The sequence below is a fragment of the Leopardus geoffroyi genome, chromosome B3, assembly GCF_018350155.1.
Source record: "Leopardus geoffroyi isolate Oge1 chromosome B3, O.geoffroyi_Oge1_pat1.0, whole genome shotgun sequence".
Taxonomy (NCBI): Eukaryota; Metazoa; Chordata; class Mammalia; order Carnivora; family Felidae; genus Leopardus; species Leopardus geoffroyi.
Window position 1 is genome coordinate 48118470 of NC_059337.1, and position 17003 is coordinate 48135472.

General features: G+C 34.0%; 1 protein-coding gene across 13 annotated transcripts in view; it reads left to right on the forward strand.

Moving 5' to 3' along the window:
• Positions 1–17003, forward strand: part of ZNF280D (zinc finger protein 280D) — a 327588-nt gene that overhangs the window by 263499 nt on the left and 47086 nt on the right. For 11 of the 13 annotated variants that reach the window (XM_045449634.1, XM_045449637.1, XM_045449639.1 and 8 more), the window contains 3 exons: positions 5852–5914; positions 11793–11911; positions 12059–12095. In XM_045449634.1, the coding sequence (XP_045305590.1) occupies positions 5852–5914; positions 11793–11911; positions 12059–12095 (219 nt within the window). Of the gene's footprint in view, positions 1–5851; positions 5915–11792; positions 11912–12058; positions 12096–12223; positions 12583–12710; positions 14328–17003 lie in introns of those variants that run through there. The other 2 variants (XM_045449642.1, XM_045449646.1) reach the window with 2 other exon arrangements.

Consider the following 17003-nt stretch of genomic DNA (forward strand, 5'->3'; position numbering starts at 1 on the left):
AGAGACATGTCTAGTAAGAAGTTGCTGTGGCTAAGGTCAAAGAGGTTGCTGCCTGTTTTCTCCTGAAGGATTTTGATGGTTTCCTGTCTCACATTTTGGTCTTTCATCCATTTTGAGTTTATTTTTGTTTATGGTATAAGAAAGTGGCCCATATTCATTCTTCTACATGTCTCTGTCCAGTTTTCCCAACACCATTTGCTGAAGTGACTGTCTTTTTTCCATTGGATGTTCTTCTCTGCTTTGTCAAAGATTAGTTGGCCATACATTTGTGGGTCTATTCCTGGGTTCTCTGTTCTATTCCATTGATCTATGTGTCTGTTTTTGTTCCAATACCTTTCTGTCTTGATGATTATAGTTTTGTAATATGGCTTGAAGTTCAGAATTGGGATGCCTCCAGCTTTGGTTTTCTTTTTCAACATTACTTTGGCTATTTTGCGTTTTCTGGTTCCATACAAATTTATAATTGTTTGTTCTAACTCTGTGAAGAATGATGGTGTTATTTTGATAGGGAATGCACTGAATGTGTAGATTGCTTTGGGTACTATAGACATCTTAACAGTATTTGTTCTTCCAGTCCATGGGCATGGAATGTTTTTCCATTTCTTTGTATCTCCTTCAGTTTCTTTCATAAGCTTTGTATAGTTTTCACTCCTAGGTATTTTATGGTTTTTGGTGCAGTTGTAAATTGGATTGATTCCTTGATTTCTCTTTCTGCTGTTTCATTATTGGTGTATAGAAATGCAACCAATTTCTGTATGTTGATTTTATAACCTGCGACCTTGCTGAATTCATGTATCAGTTCTAGCAGTTTTTTGGTGGAGTCTTTGAGGTTTTCCATGTAGAATATCATGTCATCTGCAAAGAGTGAAAGTTTGACTTCTTCCTTGCCAATTTGGATGCCTTCTTTTTCTTTTTGTTGTCTGATTGCTTAGGCTAGGACTTCCAGCACTATGTTGAACAAAGTGGTGAGAGTAGACATCCCTGTCATGTTCCTGACCCTAGGGGGAAAGCTCTGGTTTTTCCACATTGAGGATGATATTAGTGGCGAGACTTTCATATATGGCCTTTATATACCTACTTTCTATTTTTTCTGTTTGGAAAAAGTGTTTGGTAGAATTCCCCTGGGAAGCCATGTGGCCCTGGACTCTTGTTTATTGGGAGATTTTTGATTACGGATTCAATTTCTTTAAGTGGTTATGGGTCTGTTCAAATATTGTACTTTTTCCTGTTTCAGTTTTGGTATTTTATATTTTTCTAGGAGTTTGTCCATTTCTTTGAGATTGCCCAATTTGTTGACATATAATTGCTCTTAATATTCTCTTATTATTGTTTGTATTTTTGCGGTGTTGTTTGTGTGTATGTTCTGTTTTGTTAAACCAAGCATCATTCCACCCTTCCCTCTTCCATTTGTCATAGGCTTCCTACCTGTCCTATAAACCTCTAAATCCATTCTCTTCCAAAACATTGCCAATTAGCCCAACTCCCTCATACCCATTTTCCAGTTCCCAATGAGCCCAACCCTGCTCTTCATCATCATCACATACTGAGCTCCTACTCATTGCTAGTCTCTTATGGAACTAAAAGCTTCCATTGCCACTTTTAGGGTTTCGTAAGTCTCTTTTCCTTTTTATGTACTGGTACACTTGCCTTATTCACTGCCTTAGGTATCTCCCATTGAATGGTCCCACCATTACCTCTACCCAGTGTGAATTCATATTATAGGCTTGAATTCTCTATGTAGAGAAGCTTCACAGTCTCTAGAGGATGAGGACCTTTAATCTCTATCCTATATCACGTCTGTACTCTTAATTGGTCTTTTTCCCTCTGGTCTCATATCTGCCCCAATCCATTCTTTAAAGACTCCCATCTCCATAAATTGACTACTCTTCCCCAAAATAAAGTTTATTGCAAATCTCATTTTTGACATTTGTGTCTCCTTATTCTTTGTTAGTCTTTAGAATGTTCCTGTTCTTCTTTTCTGTTTACCTTGTTTTTTTGGAGTATCTGATCACCACAACCACTCACAGGGATCGTTCCTCACTTTCAGCTGTATACCATTCATTTATTCTGCCTTTTATTATATTTGTTTCTTTGAGAAGAAGGGGCTCTTTGTATTCACCATGTCACCTAGCACAGTAGGAACAGTAAGTCATAATTATTATTTGTTGTAATTATAAAAGGCTCTAAATAAAATCTCAAAAAAGGATATTAAAAAATCTTGATGCATTTGGAGTATATTTGAAATAAGACTTTTGAAGAAGAGCATCATTAAACATGTAATTTTTAACTGATTTTTTAAAAAAGTAACTGTTACTTGTGTTTGGTTGTTTAAGTTACTGCACCTTATTTGCTTACAGCTTTTAGGTAGCAATTGAAGTCACCTGAAAAAAGAAATAAATTACCATATGATAATGTTATTATTCCCCAACATTATATATAGGAAGGCTTCTTCTCTACATGTAATAGAATTAAGTTAACGGACATAAGTGTTTATCTCTTTTTCTAGCACAGTTTACTGTTTGCTAAGACGTATGGCAAACTGGTGGTGAAGAATGAGACAAATCTGGATTTGAATCCAAGCTTCACCAATTATTTATTACCTGTTTGACTTTGGGCAAATTACTTAACCTGACTCCCAGTTTCCTTTTTTTGAAAAGAAAGTCATTGTGATAATTACAGAAAATGTACTTAAAGTGCTTAATAAAATGATTTTTGCTTAGGAGATATTCAAGTAATTATAGCTGTTATTATTTCTGAGTTGTCATTGTTAGGTATTATGGATAAAGTCCTTGCCTTTAATTTTCACAGTTTAGTAGGATAGAGATAATTTACCTAACTAAATGTGGTAAACAAATGACTATAGGAGCACTGAGAAGGTAAGAATGAATTCTTTAAGCAAGAAATAAGGGCAGGTATTCTATAAAGGACATTTCACTTAGGCTTTACAGGATGATTTAAAATTTTTCCAAGGAAAAAGAAATATACAGTGAGGAAGACAGTACTGAATTAATATTTATAAGATATGCTTGAGTTCATTATATGCTTTGTATAGATTTATTGGCATTAAATAATAGTCATTAGAAGAACAGTTGCATAAATGTGATAGCATCATAATTGATGTCTTGTCCACAAACCATCCTCCCACCACACATATTTTTTCCAATTTTTCCTTTCTTCTGTTGCTGCAGTAGGCATATCTGGTCAGGTCTTTTTTGGCCTATAATCCTTTGCCTTCCTAACATTAGTAGTCATGAAGTTCAAATTTTTTGGAGAATATGAGACCTTTCAATATTTAATTTCTAACCACCTTTTCAGCTCCTTTAATGCTTATTTTCTTGAAAATCCCTCTGTATCTTGCTCTCTGTTTTGCCTGGAGCAATGCAGTAGTGACCTTCTTAACTGAAATGAACTCCTAATTGTTAGCTGGTTTCTATTGCATATATCTGCATTTTTCCTTCAGGTAGCCACAAAATTTCATATGTGTCACTATTAATGTTTATAATTATTAGTAAATATGTATTCATTCATTTAACCATTTATTAGGCATTTATTCTTTGCCAGCTGCTGTTTGACTTTTTCCCCTTTCCCCCCACTGTCCCCTTGGACCTTCACTTGTAGGGCAGACAACTTGCCCTCTTTCTTTTTGTATCATCAACCTCTAGTCTAGGGTCTTAAATTGTAGACATACCATCAGTATTGTTGATGCTCCTTTTGTGTTTCATCAGAAACAAATTGTTATTACACTGAATTAAGATTATTAAGAAAATATGGTCAAAGGGAGTTTTTTCCCTCTAGCCTTAATGAGGTATAATTTATACACAATAAAATTCACTTATTTTTAGAGAATAGCTTAATGAGTTTTGATAATTATATACAGTCATATGACTAGGTAGTGAACTTTTAGAATCTAGATTTTAACCTGTTTTTACTATATTGTTTTTAAAATTTTAACTTTTTTCTCTTTTCTTAGACTTCTATATTGTTATTAACTTTATGCAGATCTAATAGGAAGAAGGATTGTTATTTTTTTTCTTTTCCTTTTTGTGAGCTATATGGATCCACTTTTCCATTTCTATAATACAAGGATAATAATAAAGAATGGAATTTATGTAATAAATGTAAATAAAGAGACTTGATAAGCTTTTACATAGATAGGGAACTCTAAATTAAAACTGGATTCAGTGGCACATGGGTGGCTCAGTCGGTTAAGCGTCCGGCTTCGCATCAGGTCATGAACTCACAGCTCATGGGTTTGAACCCTGCGTCAGGCTCTGTGCTGACAGCTCAAAGCCTGGAGCCTGCTTTGTATTCTGTCTCCATCTCTCTCCCTGCCCCTTCCCTGCTTGTGCACGCTCTCTCTCCATCAAATATAAATAAACATTAAAAAAATAAAAAAACTGGATTCAGACAACTAGAATTATAAAATTACCAACATTTTAATAAGGTGCAAGTTATATACAGAAATGGAAGCCATCAAAAATCCCTAAAATGTAATCTTTTCCTCTCCTCTTACCAAATAAATAAAACCAAAATAGTCTGTTTGAGGAGAAAGAAAAAATAGCTTTTAAAAGTAACTTTTAAATCTCATTAAAAAGCTTATTTTGATTCATTCTTTGGGAATCAGATAAATCTTGGATTTATTCTTCTGAAGAAGCACAGTATATGTGCACAAATTTTTGCGTGTAATTTCAGTGTTTTCTAACCCACTGTGTTCTACAAAAAAACCCAATTATTTTTGTGATGTTGTCTTGAATTTATAAACTCTTTAACAGTATTTATCCTCAAATTGAAGAAATGACTGTTAGAAGTCTTCTGAAGATCTTTTCTGGGGATTATAGCTAGTGACAGTATATTTCTTTTCCCATACATACATACTGTGTTGGTGATGGTTACCTTGTATTTGAGAGTGACCATTGACGTGGATGATGGCTACTGGGGCTGCTGCTTCTCAATGTTTAGCTTGCATAAATAAGAATCACCGGAAAACCTTGTTAAAATGGATTCTAGTGGGCCCCTCTGCCAGAGATCAATTCACTTAGGTTTGTGGGGGTTACAAGACTTTGCATTTTTAAATAATCTCCTGGGTGATGCTGATGTTATTAGTCTACGACTTTTCAGTAATACTGTGCTAAGCTAATCCTGGTTTCTAATACAGGAAAGCTTTCTTTACCAGATTTAAAAGGGTATATGAGAGCTATTATCGTGTGTACAAAGTATGGTTAGTGGTTCTCTGTTTTGTGTTTAGGGGAAGCATTATTTTAGTTCTAGGGTTCTGCTTAAATTTGTTTTTTTAAAAAAAACCTCTACTAGTAATTGCAAGGAACTCTTTAAATGTTTGATTTCACAAATTGTAAAGAGTGGCATTTAGCTGAAGGACTGTTTACTTCAAAGATCATTTGGATTTTACTCCCCCTCCCCTGACACAGGCATGTTAAGATTGGAAAATGACTTTAAAAAAGTGATTATTGACAATGATTCATATTATACAAAAATGTTATTTGCAGACATTTAAAAGTGTCTTCAACTCTTCTGTAACAGATGAAAAAAACTGGTTTGATGTGCTTTACTTTTTAAAAAAATTCTTGCGTATTTCCTTTTTTTTTTATGTAATGGTGAAGTACTGGTCATACAAGAATATGCTTAGAGAAATATGTGTCATTAAAAATAAATAGATAAAGTGGAATTTATGATAAAATGTCGAGTTAAACAGTGATGATAAGCATTATTTTGTTACTTATATCATGATCTTTTGTTCAAAACTAGAAACTTAAGTATAGGCTTGATAATAAAGCTATAAATTAATATGACTTACTGTATAATAAAATTAATAAAATTTGCTTTGTCTCTCCAGCTTTCATAGTAATCGTCCAAGTAAAAGGTTTTGTATTTTTAAGAAGCATTCAGAAGATCTCAGGTAACTAGTTGATCTTTTTAAATTCTATTGAAAAATTGTAGAACTTCAATTATGTGTGATGTATATGACATCTTTATTGAAATATAATTCATATACCATGTAATTCATGCCTTTAAAGTGTACAATTAACAGTTCTTAGTGTATTCACAGAGTTGTGCAGCCATCACCACAGTTACTTTTAGTACATTGTGGTCGTTCCAAAAAAGGAACTCTGTACCCATTTATAGTCATTCCCATTTCCTTCCAACTATTCCCATCCCTAAGCAACCACTAATATAACTTTTGTCTCTATAGATTTGTGTATTGTGGACATTTCATATAAATGGAATGACACAATATGTGATCCTTTGTGATTGGCTTTTTCCATTTAACGTATTTTCAAGATTCATCCATGTTGTAGCATTTTAGTACTTCACTTTTTAAATTGCTGAATAATACCCCATTGTATGGATCTACCATAGTTTGTTTATCTATTAAGGTTATTTTAACTTTGAAGCCATTATGAATATTGTTGCTATAAACATTTGTGTACAAGTTCTTGTCTGGATTTGTGTTTTCATTTCTCTTTAGTGTATATGTAGGATTAGAATTTCTGGGCTATATGGTCACTCTGTGTTGCACCTTTGAGGAGCTGCCAAACTGTTTTACAAAGTACCTTTACTATTTTACATTCCCATGAGAAATATATGAAGGTTCCAATTTCTTCACATCTTTGCCAACACTTGTTATTACCTCTTTTTGATTACAGCCATCCTAATGGGTTTGAAGTGGTATCTTATTGTGGTTGTCCTATTTTTAAACCTGATATCAGAATGTCCGATTTAGAAATCTAAATGATTGCTACTGGACATTGGAGAGTTCTATTCATTATGTCCTTAGATTAGAGGTATGATTAGCCTATATTCTTTTGCTAAATTTCAGTGGTGACAAGTTATATCTTCATTCATTTATATTATAAAATGAGAACAAAAATAAGGCTGTCCAACAATATTTGATTATTAAAAAGATAACCTAAGATACCTAGTAAAGTGACTAACACTTTTTTAGTTTTGAAGTAAATTTCTTAAACCACTGGAATTCTTGAAATTCCTATGTAGCTTCATAATTCTTATTTTTCCTTTTTCAAATAAAGATAAGTGCACAACTTGCTTACCATGTAGAAAGAACTGTTGATGAGTATTTCTAAAGATATTGATAATTCATTTTGTACTACGCACTTAACTCAGAATCCACTGAGCACCATTTTTTTTAATATTCTTTTGAAGCATTTGGACTCTCTTGTTCCTTATTTTGTTCATGTTGCCATTGCTACTTGGAATATCAGTGTCTTTGCTGCACCAAGCTAATATATAGAGATAAAGTTAGCCAGTACTTGTTTTGGTGCTTTGACTTAGTGGAAAAGGTAGAAAAAGGGATGATATTATGTTTCAGGATCTTCGTACTTACTGGTTCCTATGACTAGTTTCATTCCCCAGATGTATTAGTCTGTTATCTCCTTTGGGTTGCAACTCTGAGCCTTTCCTTGACCGCTTGATTTTTAGATTATATCTTCTCCCTGTGCTTTACCCCAGCACTCCCTATCTCCTTTTTATGCTCATTTTCATTCAGATCATCTTTTATCATCTGACATACTGTATACTTTACTCTTAAATTTTTCTGTGTGCTCTCACTAGAATATGTGAGGTTTGGATTTTTGTCACTGCCAGGAATTAATTAGTGCCTGGCACATGGTAGGCACTCAGTAAATATTTGTTGAATAAGTTAATGTATATGTTGAGAATGACTTATATGAACAGTCATATAAGTCTTACATAACAGATTTCTATGAACAGAATAGGCCCCATCTATTATATAGGGATCAGTGGCTCACAGGGAGAGAAAATTTTGATTCAGCTTTTAAAATGCATTAGTACAGATTTTAAAACATTTACTGAATTCAAGGAAATAGATTAAAATTATATTACATGTTGCCCTTACTAAAAATTTTTATAAGAATAAAAAGGGCTTTTTTCAAAAGATGAGATTTTAGTTTGTTTTTTTTAAGTTTTTATCTATTTATTTTGAGAGAGAGAGAGAAAGAGGAGAGTGTACATGAGCAGGGAAGGGGCAGAGAGAGAGAGGGGTGGGGGAGAAAGAGAATCCCAAGCAGGCTCTGTGCTGAGAGCACAGAACCTCCCACAACTATGAGATCATGACCTGAGTTGAAATCAGGAGTTGGATGACTAACTGACGCAACCACCCAGATCCCCTAAGTTTGATTTTTACCATAATGTTTCAAGCTCAATTGTGTGTATGTGTTTTAAATGAACTATATGATTTTAAAGGTCTGGAATACTTTTCTTTCAACTGGAATAGGTCTCAAATTGAAAATGGTCAATTTCTGAGAATGGACGTAGCATACTTATAATTGTAGAACAGTTTTTGTAATTAGTCTTTTATTAGATTGGAATAGTCACTCTTTAGCTATTTATGATACATCTACCAGGTACATAATATAGCAGGTCCTATGAAGAGGACAGTGATGAATTAGTCTTGGAACCAGCCTTTAGGGAATGTACAGTTTATTGGGCGGGAGATAAGGCATGAACATATAAAACTATAATAAATCAAGGAGGTTTTTGTTAAGTTCAGTAGAGTCTTTTTTTTTTCCCCAAAGGAGAGAGTGGTTGTTTTACTTGGAAATATCTGCATAGATGTTAGGTGTACTTGGCTTTAAAGAATGAATATTTATACTGATAGAAGGTGCACAGAGGCATTCGAGTTAGAAGGAATAGTGTGAATAAAGGTGCAGAAATGAGAAAGTACAAGGCATACAGAGGGAATAGCTAGTAGTAAATGGATGGAGCATGAAGTTCAGATAATGGTAATAAGGAAAGAAGTCTTGAGCAGTAGTTTTAAGCCTAGAGCCAAATTATAAAAGTGTTGAAAATAAGGTTAAGGAACTTGGACGTAAGTTGGAGAACATTGGAGAACCACTGATACTTTATATAGAATCAGGTGATAAGGAAGATTTAACAATAGGATGAGTTATAGATGCATGAATCCTACAGATTGGGACAATTGTAGTTATGAACAATTTAGTTAGTTAAAATGATGAGGCAGTATTATATTGTCTTTGAGACTATGGGCTCTGGAATCAAAGTGCTCAGTTTCAAACCTAGTCTTTACCTTTACCGGCTCTATATCCTTGGTAGTTTACCAAGCTAACTTTATAAAAAGATGATAAATTCTAGCACCTGCCTTTTTGGGTTGTTAAAATATTTAGATAAGATGGTAGATGTATGTCTAAAATTGTTAGCTTGGCACAGTATAAATAATAAATATTATAAAATCCTTGCCATACTTATTATTTTAAGGAAGAAGAGACAGAGATAACTATAGTTTGAGTTTTACTATCAGAGGAAACATCATAAGAAAGACAAGTCAGGAGAAATTAATTTGGGAAGGAAGTGCATGATTTTAATAAAGATCAGTTTTAATGTCCTAATATGACATCTAGGTGTAAATACACATCACATTGTTAGAGTAGAGCTTCAGATAAGTCAATCTAAGGTATGTTATTTGTTTGTATATTGGTAAAACACTTAAATTTATTAAGTTATGTGATGAACTTCAAGACTGTATTTATGCTTTGTTGATAAATTGATGGTAACAATGATCACATCACATAATCTATTTTTGTTTTTTTACCTAAGCAAAAATAACTTATAAGCAGGATTCCAAAGAATCTCATGATCCCATAAGAGGAGGAGGTGGAACCAGAACAAATGAGGGAAATAGAAAGCTACCAATTGCTAACATTGCTTCTCTCTAGTCTGAGCTGCTGAGGCAGGATGATCTTGTCTTTAATATTTTCTCTGGACTTTTGTTCCATTTTCCTTTCTCAGTGCAGACCAGCCTTGTTTACTGATGACTCAAATATAGTAGTCCCATTCCCCCATTTCTTCCCAGATCAAGAAGTTTGATTACAAATTCTAATTAAGAATTAGAAGGTCCCAGTAACTATGACTAGTGGAAAAGTAATTTAGCTACTGCTTACCATTGAGACTGCTTTTAGTTTCTGCAAGGGTAGTTTAATAGAGAAGACTATATAATTGGTTATTAAAGTATTTAAATCTTAACTTCCCTTAAGCTTTTAAGTTTAACTTTAAAATATTCCATTTGGAAATCTAGTACTTTTTTAAAAAAATTTTTAATGTTTATTTTTGAGAGAGAGAGAGAGGGAGAGAGAGACAGGGTGAGTGGGGGAGGGGCAGAGACAGAGGGACACAATCCGAAGCAGACTCCAGGCTCTAAGCTGTCAGCACAGAGCCTGAAGCGGGACTCAAACTCACAGGCCGTGAGGTCATGACCTGAGCCGAAGTCACAAGCTCAACCAACTGAGCCACCCAGGTGCCCCTAGTACATTTTAATAATCACTTTCAAGAGAGCTTTTAATTAATGTTTGATAAAAAGTTCATTTAAATTGAATAAATTTTTTAAACAGTCCCATTTATAGTTCAGGTTCCTTAACAACTTAACATCATTTATACTTTTAATATATTTGATTTTTTTAAACAGCACTTCAGATGCTTGACACACAAGATCCCAAGTGCTTAACTCTAGTAAATATAATAAATTAAGCATATAGTGGTTTTCTAAATTCTCTGAAACACTTCCATATATTTGCAGGCTTAATATTTTAGAATACCTTTCAACAAAAAATCAGACGTTTAAACAATTTAAATCTTAAGGCCCGTGTCACATCCTGCATTATGCCAATTGTGTTTAAATACTTCAAATAGCAAATGCTACACAGTTTGATCCAATGAGTATAAAAACTATTCAACAAAAAGTATCAATGGCTTTGAGAATTCTTTCCTAATATTTTTGAAAATTTGTAATCATTACAGATTTCATTTAGTAACTACAACACCCAGTGAGGTTTTCTTAGAGAAACTCATAATTTTGGCTCCAGCAAGTGGACCAGTTGCCAGTGCTGATATACTAAGTACCTCAAGCTTTGCACTTTTATGGTGAATTAACTATTTTAGTTAATACAGCGTTAAATGAGAATAGTGGCAATACCTTTAACATATGGTACACAATTGATGGCAGCTACAACATGATCTGTTTTTAAAGCCTTAATGTTTATTTTCTAATTTTTTCATCACCTAAGTGAAACACTAGATTATAAACTCTTTCAGAGCACAGACTATATTTTTGGTCAACATTATAATCACAATACAGTATAATATTACAGTATGTATCAAGAAGCCTTAGTAAACATACATTAAGTGAATGAATACTGTATGCTTGCATTGCAGATGAGCAGGGGCACAAATAGATTGTGACTTACTGAAGAGACACATGTTGTTAGTATAGCCAAGGTTGGGCTATAGATCTCTTGTCACCCAGGTTTTAGCAACTGACATGAACTGTAAAAGTTTATAAAGCAGGGGTGCCTGGGTGGCTCAGTCGGTTGAGCATCCAACATTGGCTCAGGTAGTGATCTCATGGTTTGTGAGTTTGAGCCCTGCATCAGGCGCTGTGCTGACAGCTCAGAGCCTGGAGCCTGCTTCGGCTTCTGTGTCTCCCTCTCTCTCTGCCCCTCCCCTGCTCTCTCTCTCTCTCTCTCTCTCAAAAATAAACAAACATTAAAAAACGTTTATAAAGCAAAAATACTTTCTGTAAATAAATAGTAGTATAACTTGAATATGGCTCTTCCATTTTCTAGAGAATCATTTCAGTTATATCAAGTTTCTATAATAAAAATGGGAGTGACAGTTATGACATAAAAAGCAAATTATAGAAAAGTAATCATTGAACTTGTATATGGATTTTTATAAAAGATGAAAACCTTTTCTTTTATACTGTTTGCTTTTTTTTTTTTTTATAGGGGCATTACTCTAGTGTGCCTTAATTGTGATTTCATAGCTGATGTTTCTGGCTTAGATAATATGGCCACACACTTAAGTCAACATGAAACTCATACTTGTCAAGTTGTAATAGAGAAAGGTACGTATTTATAATTGCATTACTTTGGATTTTTGAAATTTGTCCCAGTATTTTTGGTCAGCTACAATATGAGCTCTTTACTAAATCGTTATTCTCACTCATATTTCATATGCCATTTTAAATATAAAACTTTTCTTCTAATTTCAGTTTCTGTTTGTATCCCAACTTCTGAACATCTTTCTGAGTAAGTTTAATTTTTAATTCAGTGCAATTTAATTTGATGGATTTTAGCACTATTGCATTTTAAAATGTATCATTAATAGAAATGAAAAATATTAAAGTATTTTGTTTGTTTGTTTGTTTTTTTTAAAGCTGCTTGTTGAAATAGGTTCCTGCTCTTTGGAGCTCGTGACCTGGTGCAAGACAAGTTGGAATTTCCTAAGTTCAAAGTTCTGAGATGTTTTCTTACACAAAGGCAGTTAAGCAGCCAAGTTCATGACACTAGCTCTCATTATTCAGCAATTTTCAGCTTCAAATGGGACTAGATTCTTATTCCACCTTATCTTTGTGTCAGGTTGACATATCTTAACATATGTTTTTTGTTTTTTTTTTTCCCAGTTGGCTCTCTCCAAAAATAACTTTTGTTGCTACGGTCATTTCTTACTTTGCTTAAAATAATTTGCGTTTTTCTCTGCTGTACTTGCCTTCAGAATAATACATTCTAAATGATATAGCTGTTTGTCTTTTTGTCTGTTTTGTCTGCTTTCTTAATTTCTTATAAGTCTTAAGCTTTTAGGCCAGATGATTGTCTTTTTCCTCATCTGTTGTCTGTCATTGTACTATTTTTCTTATTTTTCAGATGCAGAGGCAGCCCAGAGATTTCAAAAAATGTCCAGGGTACACCTGGACAGTGTCCCCCTTCGATGGACACAACTGATGCCTGTTCTCTCTTTCCAAGGAATGTGAATAATTTGACTGTGGGACCTGCTCTAGGTTGTGGTCTCAAGAAATCAGATTTTGGGGAGACTCCCTTCCTTCATGGCTGGCCTCCCGTAAGGCTGATGCTGATTTAGCCAGAGATGGTTTTAAGCCCACCAAATTGAGCACAACTTCCCGCTGGGGGCTTGGCTCTTGATCTTAGGCTTGTGGGTCACTTGTGGCCAAGAAAACCCATTCAGATAAGTGCTTCAACATCCAAGTTGAAGTGTAGTCATTTTGGCTGCTACTTTTTAATCTTTATCTAGCATGAATGCAGTCCAAGGAATACAAAAGCTCTCTGGTTGTTAGGAAACCATGGTTATTTTTATGTCCTTGGAACAACAGGTCTCTAAACTTATGTTCCAAATTGCAGTTATTTTTCTATCATTTAAAATATATTACTCAGTGCTAACTTTATTATAGAGTTTTAGCAATACCAATTCTCAGATTTTTGAATTAAAAAAAAATTAATTTTGGTAGCTTGGTTTTATGTTCTCCAGATTTACAGATGTCTATTTTATGATGTCTATTTTTATATTCTTTTTTTGAAAACTGTTGTTTAGTGTTTGCTTTGTTTTGTTAAGAACTCCAAGAGATTCCCTGGAATTCTCTATGGATTTCTTTATAGCTGCCTATTTATAGCTTTTTAATTTGGCTGTTGGTCAGACCATTAGACATTATTATATCCTCTGTCTTACTTTGGGATATTTATTATTAATATTATCTTAATGATTGTGAATTTTAAAGTGTAAAGAATTGGCAGAACCTCTTCTTGCAGACCTTAAAACAAGTTTTAAAGTCACATGTTTGTACGTCAAATACAAAATAGCCACTTAACCATTAATGTAGTCTCTTTGGGTAAAGGTAACATTAAAAATGATGGGGGCCAATAATGCAGTTGTTATATTTTATATATATATTTCCTCATACATATGTATATTTTAAATATTGAACATTTGTTTATTTTAGCTATATTAAATATAGATATAAAGTTTTGATGCTATTAATTTCTTTTAATAAAAGTTGTATTGTTTAAGTGCCTCAGGAATTATTTACCAATAAAGAATTCATATGAAAGCTATAGATTTTTATCATATAAATAGGAGCATTGCTTTAATTGTTTTATGGAGGCCTTGTTATTATTTGGCCTGCAAACTGAAAGCTGGGTCTACTTAATGCATCTTGCATTTTTTCCTCCAGAACAATTGAAAGGTCACTATAGTATAGCAATTTCTTGAATTTTAAAAACAAGCAAAATGCTTTTTGTGATCTTACCTGCTGTGAGGTTAGGAGCCTCTGAAAGTATGACCTCAGTTATGTTTTTTACTCTAAAATCAAAACTTCTTTAATTTTACTTTGAAAGAGATTTAAAGTCAACTTAGGTGACTACTTATTATAAAATGTGCTCCTTGCAAATAATAAGAATAATAAGTTGAACCCATTAGTGTTACATTTCCAAAATAATTTGTACTGTAAATGAATGATTTTCCAAAAGCTCCCAAAGTGGCTTGTTTCTTAATAATTTGACATGGTGATATATTAGTCTTTATTTCCTTATCTGTCTCTCGAAAATTTTTGTCATTCACCCTCTTTCTACCCAATTTTTAAAAATATTTTAAAATTTTGCCCAGAAACAACAACTTCTTTCTGTTTTTAGCATAAGTTCCTTTTTGTTTATAAATCTTTGTTTTGCTCTACCTTGGTTAAAGCTCAAAAATATGATAAACTACATTATTTTTTTAATGTTTTATTTATTTATTTTGAGAGAGTGCACACGAGCAGGGGTGGGGAAGAGAGAGACAGAGAAAGAGAATCCCAAGCAGGCTCTGGGCTGCCAGCAGAGAGCCTGATGCAGGGTCAAACTCATGAACCGTGAGATCATGACCTGAGCTGAAATCAAGAGTCAGACACTCAACCGACTGAGCCACCCAGGTGCCCTGATAAACTACATTCTTGATAGAACAATGTAGGAGTACTGCATTGTGTTCTTTCCTAGGACTCTATCTTCTAGTGTTATCCAGTTTATTTTCTTGAAGTTTAAGTTCTTAAAGTTCTATCACCTATAACTCCTTTTTTTAAAAGTTGGTTTAAATAAAACATTAAGGCAGTTGATGTAAAATTTGCTTATTATAGGCAGTGGTTGAATTTTAATTTGGGTTTAGCTTGAGTCTGATCCCTCCTTACCATCAAGTTTATTCACCTCATCAGAAATTGTCATTTCATGCATGTTTGTTTTGGTGACCACTGAATAAAAAGTGAGATTGGTTCAGTTTGAGTCCATCACCATTCTTAGAAAAAATGATTCCTAAGCTACATAGACTTAGGACTCTTGCCATATTTGTGTCACATTTTGGCAAAACACCTTGCTGTTTTGGGCCTCGTTTATTTATTCAGTGGTTTCTTAAACATCTGATTTGTGCCTGGCACCATTCTAAGTGCTAGAAAAATGAACTGAAATCTCTGCCCTCCTCAAGCTCATGTTTTATTTGGTGCTGAAAGACTGACAATAAAAAGTAGATAAAACATATGGTATATTAGATTGTGGTCAATACTGGGGAGAAAAATTGAGTAGGGAAGGGGAATAAGGAGTACAGGGTTGGAGTTGGGAGGCTTCCATTTGAAAGTTGGTGGTCACTGGTGTGAAAACCTGAACTGCAAGGAGACTGGGTTGGTTGCAAATGAGTGAGGAAGAGAGAGAGAGCAGTAGGAGGCAGGGCGTGGGAGGTAATGTAGGCCATGTGTGAATTTGGCTTTTACTCTGAGATAAGAAGCTGTTTGTTAGAAGATTTTGAATAGTGAAGTCTTTTATATCTCAGTAAAAACTACAATCAACAAAAAACCTTAAATAGAGAAGGGTGTTTATATTACTCTAGCCCCTGTCTTGAGGATAAACTCTAGAAGACCAAGGGCAAATTTCAGAGGATTAGTTGGGAGGCTATTGTAATAATCTGGTAGGAGATGGCAGAGGGTTAGGCTAGGCAACTAGCAGTGTGGGTGATAAGAGGTTTGATTTGGGATATATTTTGAATTTGTTGTTGGTTTGGATGTGAAGTAAGAGAAGAGTATGACTTCATAGTTATTACTCTGAGCAACTAGAAAGATGGCATTATTGTTATTAATTGAGATGGGGAAGACTAGGAAGAATACATTTGGAAGGGAAGATGAAGACTCTGACTTGGGACATGTTTTAGTTTGAGATACCTCTTAGACATCCAAATGGAGATGCCATAGTCATTCACTTGTGTGAGGTTAGGGGAGTTTCTAGGCTGTAAGTATCATTGAACACTGTTAAATGCCATTGGAATGAATATAAGTAAAACCAGAGTAATATGAATTAATTGGTATATTATATCACTGTCAGTATCTTGATTATGATTTTGTACAATAATTTTGTAAGATGTTATCACTGGAGAAAACTGGACAAAAGGTACATGGAATCAATATATATTATTTCTTACAATTGCATGTGAATATACAAATGTCCCCAAATAAATATTAAATTTAAAAAGGTCATGGGACTATAGGAGATTACTGAGGAACACAGTAGAGATAGAGAAAAGGTAAGGTCGGTCCATAGTTTGAGCTCTGTGGAATCTGACAATAAAGGGTTAGGGAGATGAAAAGGAGGAGGAGACTAAACAGTGGTGGCCAATGACATAGAAGAAAACCAGGGGAGTGGTGGTGTCCTTGGGGTCACAGTTACTCTTTTTGTAAATAGGAGTGCAGACATGTTGTAGGGTTCTGGAATTCTGTTATTCATATTGGTTATACCTACATGCTATAATTTGTTCTTAGGAGAAGATGATTACAGAATGCTGCATATCCTTATCTCTGGTAGCAGAACCTTTTGACCTTAAAAAAAAACTAAATGTCTGCATTAATCCTTAGCATGGTTAACTCTCTACATATATTCTCATAAATATTCTCTTGCATTTCTATAAAAGAAAATAACTTAAGTCATTGTTTCCCAAATGAATGGTGGAACTAGTGTGTCCAAAATTTATAAAGTATCTGGGGAGGGAAAGTTTCCATAGTCAAATAAGTTTAGGAAATGCAAGTTAAAATTATATAGATTCTTAAAAAAATTTTCTTTTAATTTTTAATGTATTTATTCTTGAGAGAGAAAAAGAGAGAGAGAGTGTGTGTGTGTGAGCCTCAGAGGTCAGAGAGAGAA